The sequence below is a fragment of the Mercenaria mercenaria genome, chromosome 4 (assembly GCF_021730395.1).
Source record: "Mercenaria mercenaria strain notata chromosome 4, MADL_Memer_1, whole genome shotgun sequence".
Taxonomy (NCBI): domain Eukaryota; kingdom Metazoa; phylum Mollusca; class Bivalvia; order Venerida; family Veneridae; genus Mercenaria; species Mercenaria mercenaria.
In genome coordinates, this window is record NC_069364.1 from 59306116 (window position 1) to 59315687 (window position 9572).

Here is a 9572-nt window from a genome sequence, read left to right on the forward strand (position 1 = left end):
TCAAAATAAAGTTTAAAAAGCAGATATAAAAATATATCTAAAGATAAATATAGATAATTTAACCTTTAAAAAGAAAAAAAAACTTTGAAATGATATTTCTTATGGTCTGAGATATGCTGCTGCTTGATTACCTAAAATGTGTGATGTCAAAGAAGTGTAGCAGAGCTATTTGTGTACTGTAGCCTAGGTCAAAGAAGTATAAAATATTTATTTTTATAGCTCTTTGCCTAGGTGTCATCTCCTATGTAGATAAAATTCAATTAAACACGTAGTAAGTTGTCATACATTCACTTGCTAATTAAAATGTCTGCCAATTTGGAGACATTATTATCGACCTGCCTCTAGCTTTTGATTCAAATCGATAAAGTGTTTAGACTGTCACACGCGCGAGCCAGACATATTACGTAATAGGTGTCTGCGCGCGACAATGATGTCTGGACACTCTCCTTTGTTGGAGGTTATTAGGGTCAATGAGGTGTGTTGAGAAAGATATTTACAATTTGATTGGCTAAAGGGAATTCGGTCATCCAATCAGATCATTCGTTACTGGTACGGACAGTCTGTCTACAAACAAAATGTCGGCGGCTGGGGGCGAAAACAACAGGGGAACCCTAATGAATGTTATTTCTATTCATTTACTCTGCTGATTCGTTGCAGGAGCAATCGAGAAACAATGGTGCTATTTTCGCTGACGTTTGTTAGACAGTAAGTAACATTAAATCAAATTTGTAATGTGTACATTCGACGACACAAACGCTGCCTGGGCCGACGTGAGACCAAGCATACAATTTTCTTTTGGCAGTATATATCTCGTGTCTTAGTATTCTTACTTTCCACCTCTTAAATCATGTAGAATTTTCTGTTGTCTATCCTCTGTTAACTAACAGTTCATTTCTGACAACTTACAATTATTTTTGTTGTCTCTGTCTTCCATTTTTTTTTACATTTTTTTTTTTTTAACATTAATTTTTGAGTCTTATGAATTTACAATGCCAGTCAGGCCAACGGGCGACCCATGTGAGTTGAATTATAACCATTACTGTTTTATCGTGGGTATGAGTCTTATTGTACCCCTGGACAACAAAGTTGTAAGAGGGGGTGTGGTATACTGGTTTTAGGTTGTCTGTCTGTCCGTAGACACAATCTTGTGTGCACCAACTCTCCTCATCCCCTTGACACAATTTAATAAAACTTCACAAAAGTGGTCAGTAACAACAGTAATTGTGCATGATGCATGTTAGGTTCTTTCAGAATTTTTTTGCAGAGTTATGGGACTTTGTTTTTTGTTACTATACTATATGGCAGTGGCTAGAGAACCAGAATCGATTCCCTAGACAGCAAACTTATTCACCCGGAACCGGTTCTCTAGTCAGAGTACCGTGCATAGGCTAGGGAACCGGAATTTTATTTCTATGCATAAAACTGTTGAAATTCACTTTTTTATAGGAATGGTATCCTTCTGTCCATCTTTCCGTCCATCCTTCCATCTGTCCGTAACACTTTCGTGTCCGCTACATATCTCCTAAACCCCTTGAAGGATTTTCATGAAACTTGGGTCAAATGATCACCTCATCAAGATGATGTGCAGAACCCATGAGTCAGCCATGTCGGTTCAAGGTCAAGGTCACAACTGAAGGTCAAAAGTTTTAGCCTTCCATTGTGTGTCCGCTCTGTATCTCCTAAACCCCTTGAAGGATAATCATGAAACTTGGGTCAAATGATCACCTCATCAACTATCTAGCACAAGATTAAGCACTTAACCTGTCAAACTAGGAATGTATGATTGGATGTTTTCTGTTATTAAAAAGTGTTTTTTTGTCTTGCAGTGGAGAAACATTATATAACAGAAGGAACATAATTCAAGGTATCCATCATTTTAATTCATGATAAAAGTACATATATTGGTTCTATATACAGTGATCTCACAAAGTCTAGGGACACATGAAAAATAAGCTGTTTTAATGAAAATAAAGTGCAGATCTGTCATTCACTTTTAAGAGAGAGAGAGAGAGAGAGAGAGAGAGAGAGAGAGAGAGAGAGAGCTGATAGTAATACTACCATCTTTTCTCCATGGACTGCACCAGTTATTATATACATGATTATTTTGTAATAGTTTCCATTTTAATAAACAATAAATTTACTGCAGCACAGAAAAGTATTGCAGTGTCTCAAAACACAATCTTAGTTTCAAAGAACACTGTTGTTCCATTGGTTGTTTAGTTAGCTATTTCTTGAATTTCTTGTTTCTCATCCTAACATTTCATAGGTCCTTAACATATATAAGTGCTAGCAATATGAGCAAGTCTGCATATTTTAGTTTATTTGAAATTGAAAAATGTTCTGTTTTCGTTTCAAACATGATGTCTTTTTGTAGGACAAAGTGACATACCATTGTCTTCTCTGGGAGAGAAACAGGCACAGCTGGTTGCAGAGCGGCTTCAGAATGAAAGATTTACACACATATTCTCGAGTGATCTCTCCAGAGCACATGAGACAGCCAAAGCAATCTCTGATTGTAACAGAGTTTGTAGATGTGACATAACGCTAGATAGAAGGCTTCGTGAAAGGGTATAACTCTTTATGATGTTTTCATATCCAAGTACCTGAAATGGGGTCTCTGTGGCAGGGTGGTGAAGGTTTCTGATTTTAAATCATTTACCCCTCACCACTTGCTTTATGTAGAATTCTTTAATATGTGTAAGACATCCAGTTGGCATTTGGTAGGTCTGTGGTTCTTCCCAGGTGTCCATCTGTGCCAGAATTAATGCCAATTGGGGCACTTGTGACTTGGGTATCTTTGCTCACCATAAAAATTGTTTAGTTGCCATATGATCTAAAATGTGCCTGTGGGACTTAAAAACAAAATTACATATGGAGATACTTTTTTGTTGGGCCTGCTGGTGGTGAGCTTGACATAGTTGTCACAGTGGCGGTTCGGTATGTGCGTGCGTGCATGCATACGAGTTTGTCTGGGCTGTAACTTATCCATAGATCAAGGGATTTTTAAATAACTTGGCACATATGTTTGCCTCAATGACACAATGTGTTGCATGCAAGAACCAGATTGGTAGCTTAAAGGTCAAGGTCATACTTTGAGGACAAGGGTCAAAACTCGGTGGTGTTTTGCTTGTCCGGGCTGTAACTCAGCCATGGATTGAGAGATTCTTAAATACTTTGGCACAAATGTTTGCATTCTGTCACGGTCAAATAGTATCATATATGTTAGTTCTTTTGACAGCTGGCGGGCTCAACATATTGCCCATAGCCATCTAGTTTCATGTTTATAATTCAAAAGCTTTTAATATACTACGTACAAAGGGGTTTTTCTAATATATACTTTTTATTGCTAGCTTATTGCCCAGTGGTTCCTAGGCATTTATACTTATTAAGCTTTGACCAAGGTGTAACCAGAAGATAAAGATCAACATTCTCAAAACTGAAACATTTATTATATAATTTTTTTTTCAGAGGTTTGGATCAGCTGAGGGCAAGACCTCTAAGGAGTTACTTTTGTCTGCTAAGAAAGCAAAGAGACGTTACACTGACTACACTCCTCCTGGAGCAGAATCTGTTGCACAGGTAGGCAGTGTTTTAATGTGCAGTTTGATGTATTCATACAAGTAAGAACATGAATTTTAAAGTTTACATTCAGTAAGGTCCAGTAAGTGTAACTAAGTTTTTTAAAAAGAAGCATAATTATGGATTATTAGTTGCAAAACGTCTTCAAACAATATGCCTGTTGAACATCAATGATTGCAGTTAACTTCTGTTTGGTTAAAAATTGGGATATTATGTCAGTATCCTTAACTGATTTGCACAGCAGTTTCATATATATGTAAATGGCTATGAACATGTAGATTTACAGCTGAATTGTTGTAACACACTTGGCGTGCCTTAGAAAATCACACTTGCCTTTGCTTACTCCATATCAAAATTACTCACAGCTGAAAAAGAGAAGAAAAAAAATCTAAGGCAGTTGGAGTGAGACTGACATAGCATAATTACAATGAAAGCAAGGCCTGTCCTGTTGTTCGGGGCAGGTAAATGTGGAGTGGCAGGCAGGCAAAAATTCTTCAGTTGCCGTTCTATATGTATATAATAATATGAAAGAAACACTTTACTACTGTTTTTGTTGCTATACTGCATTGCAATATCTCATCACATAACCATTGCATTTGGGCAAACAAAAATTGGGTTCAGGCAGATAAAAATATAGTTGAAGTTGCCCTTCGGCAAGTGCTCTACAGAGTTAAAGTTGATCTCTAAAATGTGTTTGCAGACCTTTTGCAAGAACTAAGCAAGCCACTGAAGTAAAAACTACTTTACTCATTGAGCTACTAGATGATGATGGGAACGTCCAAAATTACTTAATTTAGAATTGATGATTTTTTCACTTCTGGCAGTTTTGCGACTATAAAATATAACTCTTTTGTTGTTTCTTTTTTCGTATTAAAAGTGCTTGAAAAGTAATTTGGATGCTGTGTTAACATTTGTGAAGGACAACATGTTTTAATTTTTTTTTGGAACTTTTACATTAGTAAGTTAGATGATTTAAGGTGTTCTCTGATAACTTGGTTTGATTGGGCATTTTTATGCCCCTGAAGGGAGGCTTATAGTTTTTGAACCGTCTGTCAGTCTGTCAGTCTGTCCGCAATTTTCGTGTCCGGTCCATATCTTTGTCATCGATGGATGGATTTTCAAATAACTTGGCATGAATGTGTACCACAGTAAGACGACGTGTCGCACGCAAGACCCAGGTCTGTAGCTCAAAGGTCAAGGTCACACTTAGACATTAAAGGATAGTGCATTGATGGGCGTGTCCGGTCCATATCTTTGTCATGGATGGATGGATTTTCAAATAACTTGGCATGAATGTGTACCACAGTAAGACAACGTGTCGCGCGCAAGACCCAGGTCCGTAGCTCAAAGGTCAAGGTCACACTTAGACATTAAAGGATAGTGCATTGATGGGCGTGTCCGGTCCATATCTTTGTCAACCATGGATGGATTTTCAAATAACTTGGCATGAATGTGTACCACAGTAAGATGACGTGTCGCGCGCAAGACCCAGGTCCGTAGCTCAAAGGTCAAGGTCACACTTAGACGTTAAAGGTCATTTTTCATGATAGTGCATTGATGGGCGTGTCCGGTCCATATCTTTGTCATTCATGCATGGATTTTAAAATAACTACGCATGAATGTGTGGCACAATAAGACGACGTGTCGTGCGCAAGACCCAGCTCCGTAGGTCAAAGGTCCTAAACTCTAACATCGGCCATAACTACTCATTCAAAGTGCCATCGGGGGCATATGTCATCCTATGGAGACAGCTCTTGTTTTATTTGATAGTGACAGTAAAGTAGGAGTGTATTGAATATTGTAACCGTGTTGAAATAAGTACCAGTAAATTGGGCCATGACCATGTTGCTAGGGTTTAATTTTTGATATGATATATTTTACTTACCTACAGGTGCAAGAGAGAGCACAGTTGTTTTTCAAAGATCTATGTAAGATTTGCATGAGTTTGTCGGAATGCAATGACTTGATGTATACACCGGCAAAAATAAAGCGTCGTCATGGAGGCAGTCTAGGGAGAAACAGTCGGCATAGCAAACGTCTACAAATAAATGGCCGAAGTCAGTCATTTTGTGGCTCTGGAAATGTTCAAAATTTCATAAATGAGATAAATTGGACATCTGACTTTGATGATGATGATGAAAATGAGAATAATTTCAACGAGAATTTTTGCAAACACAGTGATTTCGCATCTATGCAAGCTAGTGAAAGCTCAGAGTTTACAGCAAAAGTTATTGAAGATTATCAATATCGTGAATGTTTCCCAAGTAGTTCGGAAGACTCTAATTTAAGTGGCAGTGATCTCAAATCAAATGGCAGTTCCAAATCAGATGGTTTAAGTAATTCAGAGACAGATGACTCGTCATTATCATCGTCATCTTCGTTCAATCAAACTGGTACAGAATCTGACAGTACATTACCTGAAAATATTACACATACTGTGCAAAGTATCGATTGTGAAATCCAGACTGAACCGCTTTATCACCGGCGTACATTTCAATCACCAAGTCCAAAGAAACGTGTTGCAAAGGACTTGATAAGTAGTACAGACTCTTGTCTCTGTCCGAACATTTCGCTGTCGCCCTCTACACACCGTCTCTCAAGTATATCTAGCATTAGCTCAGGAAGAAATAGCAGTTTCGACGACATTGATGCACTGCCAACAACATTAGCAGATATACTAGTAGTTAGTCATGGTGGTTTTATCAAAGAGACGATGAAATATTTCGTTGATACTTTGGGTTGCAGTGTACCTGGCGTGAAGGGACATGCACTTAAAGTTTGTCCAAATTGTAGCATATCTAAGTTTACAATCACTTTGGATGAAGATACTTTCAAACCATCATTGACTTGTGTAACAATTCATGATAAAGATCATCTTGCAGGCTTAGAGGTACCTGATGCAAAGGGAATATACTGAGATAGGAACGGATGCAAAGGGAGGTTACTGAGATGTATACTAATTTTCATTTTGTGCCAGATTCAGTATGTAAATTGTGATTGTTAATAATAAGGCAAACTTTTGTTTATTCATCTTTGTGCTAGTTCACATTGTAATTTTAAGAATTTGTTGGGTTATCATGTTTTGTCTATGTGATTTTTCAAGCTTCAAGAATCTCTTGGTTTTTAATTGTTTGTTTCCCCTAATTTCTGCACACAAGATAAGTTCCCACATGTTCTTACCATAACAAAAAACATATAAGCATAATTTTAGATGCCTGGAAGATGGGTACGATTTGTATATCATAAAGAGGACATATTCTTTTCAGTTTTAACCATGTATCTAGAGATTTACTTAGTAAGTATGAAATGTGTCTACTATATAATGTATTCTGTTTTTATGAATTTTCTGTGATACAGAAATGATGTAATTATTTATTTAATTATTCTAAAAATATTTCTGTAATGTCAAGAGAAGAAAAAGCACAGTTATGCTTAATACTTTGGTTATAGATGTATATATGTGCTTAAAATGGTAATTTCACAATATCGGCAATTTTGTTATTTTTAGCTCACCTGAGCAATGCTCAGGTGTGTTTTTGTGATTGCTCGATGTCTGGCGTCTGTCAACATTTAGCTTGTGTATGCGATAGAGGCTGTATTTTTCAACTGATCTTCATGAAATTTGGTCAGAATGATAACCTTGATAAAATCTAGGCCGAGTTCGAAAATTGGTCTTCTGGGGTCAAAAACTAGGTCACTAGGTCAAATCAAAGAAAAACCTTGTGTATGCGATAGAGGCTGTATTTTTTGATTGATCTTCATGAATTTTGGTCAGAATGATTACCTTGATAAAATCTAGGCAAAGTTTGAAAATGGGTCATCTGGGTCAGTAGGTCAAATCAAAGAAAAAACTTGTGTATGCGATAGAGGCTGTATTTTTCAATCGATCTTCATGAATTTTGGTCAGAATGATTACCTTGATAAAATCTAGGCCAAGTTCGAAAAAGGGGTCATCTGGCGTCAAAAACTAGGTCACTAGGTCAAATCAAAGAAAAACATTGTGTATGCGATAAAGGCTGTATTTTTTAATTGATCTTCATGAAATTTGGTCGGAATGATTGCCTTGATTAAATCTAGGTCAAGTTTGAAAATGAGTCATCTGAGATCAAAAACTAGGTCACTAGGTCAAATCAAAGAAAAAACTTCTGTATGCGATAGAGGCTGTATTTTTCAATCGATCTTCATGAAATTTGGTCAGAATGATTGCCTTGATGAAATCTAGGTTGAGTTTGAATATGGGTCATCTGAGGTCAAAAAGTAGTTCACTAGGTCAAATCAAAGAAAAACCTTGTGTATGCGATAGAGGCAGTATTTTTCAATCGATCTTCATGAAATTTTGTCAATGATTGCCTAAAATCTAGGTCAAGTTCGAATATGGGTCATCTGGGGTCAAAAATTGGGTCACTAGGTCATATCTAAGAAAATACTTGTTTATACTCAAGAGACCACATTTTTAGTCCAATGGTAATGAAAATGGCCAAAATATTTGTTTCCATGAAGTCACTAGGTTAAACATGTTTACACTGTTATAGTGTGTTTCTCAGGTGAGCGACCTAGGGCCATCTTGGCCCTCTTGTTTGCGTTAATGTTTTGCGTTAATATGTTTGAATCAAAGTCTATTGTAAAATTCTTAATAGTTTCCTTTTTAACATGATTCATTGAAAATATAAACATGAAATCATGTGGCCACATATTAAGGAAGTCAAATGTTAATTGTTATGAAAGAAGTACCGAGTTTTTCCATGCATTGCAGACTTACATGGATTTCATTAAATGAAGTTATTATCTGAATTGGAAACAAAGAACTTTTTGTTTTGCTGTCACATGATTGTTTTTAGTGATGGTAACAGAAAGTTGCTTGTTCTTGAAATGTTTTTACTGTGTATGGTTTGAATTTATGGAAGAAAATTATAAGACAGTATATTTATATGTTTGAATTAAATAGTTAAAACACCTGAATTATATTCCTTGTGTTTTATGGCATGAAGTAATTAAACTGTCTGTTTGATAGTCTGTCTGCCCAAGGAGTTGTCAGTTGGTTTGTCAGTCTGTCCAAAATAGTTTTGTGGCTTTGCTACAACTTATTAACAAATCGAGGGATTCCAGTTAATCTTTATTAAAATGTTGAGCATGATGAAACTGGTTATTTCAAGTGTCAGGATTGCGCTGTGAAGGTTAAAGGCAGAGGTCACAGTGGCTCAATACTTTTTTTAGGCATTTCTTGTACAAGTGAGAAATAAATTTGATTACAGATTTTTTTTCTTTTTAGCTCACCTGTCACAAAGTGACAAGGTGAGCTTTTGTGATCGTGCGGTGTCCGTCGTGCGTCTGTGCGTCCGTAAACTTTTGCTTGTGACCACTCTAGAGGTCACATTTTTCATGGGATCTTTATGAAAGTTGGTCAGAATGTTCATCTTGATGATATCTAGGTCAAGTTAGAAACTGGGTCACGTGCCTTCAAAATCTAGGTCAGTAGGTCTAAAAATAGAAAAACCTTGTGACCTCTCTAGAGGCCATATATTTCACAAGATCTTCATGAAAATTGGTTCAGAATGTTTACCTTATTGATATCTAGGTCAAGTTCGAAACTGGGTCACTTAGGGTCAAAAACTAGGTCATTAGGTCTAAAAATAGAAAAACCTTGTGACCTCTCTAGAGGCCATATTTCTCAATGGATCTTCATGAAAATTGGTCAGAATGTTCATCTTGATGATATCTAGGTCAGGTTCGAAACTGGATCACGTGGGGTTAAAAACTAGGTCAGTAGATCTAAAAATAGAAAAACCTTGTGACCTCTCTAGAGGCCATATTTTTCATGAGATCTTCATGAATATTGGTCAGAATGTTCACCTTGATGATATCTAGGTCAAGTTCGGAACTGGGTCATGTGGGGTCAAAATCTAGGTCATTAGATCTAAAAATATAAAAACCTTGTGACCTCTCTAGAGGCCATATTTCTCAATGGATCTTCATGAAATTTGGTCAGAATGTTC

The 9572-nt window shown here is 36.7% G+C and overlaps 1 protein-coding gene across 1 annotated transcript; it reads left to right on the forward strand.

Moving 5' to 3' along the window:
* The first annotated feature begins 550 nt into the window (after nt 1-550).
* Nucleotides 551-8538, forward strand: LOC123552906 (uncharacterized). Its single transcript, XM_053541405.1, has 5 exons — nt 551-705; nt 1827-1864; nt 2375-2568; nt 3469-3579; nt 5471-8538. Exons 1-5 carry the CDS (start codon nt 674-676, stop codon nt 6494-6496), a joined length of 1401 nt encoding a protein of 466 aa, XP_053397380.1. The 5' UTR covers nt 551-673; the 3' UTR covers nt 6497-8538.
* The last annotated feature ends 1034 nt before the right edge of the window (nt 8539-9572 follow it).

Coding starts and splice junctions, on each gene's coding strand:
- LOC123552906 (XM_053541405.1), top strand. CDS start 674: ATGGTGCTATTTTCGCTGACGTTTGTTAGACA. Junction 2,569..3,468: donor ATAGAAGGCTTCGTGAAAGG/GTATAACTCTTT, acceptor TTTTTTTTTCAG/AGGTTTGGATCAGCTGAGGG. Junction 3,580..5,470: donor GAGCAGAATCTGTTGCACAG/GTAGGCAGTGTT, acceptor ACTTACCTACAG/GTGCAAGAGAGAGCACAGTT.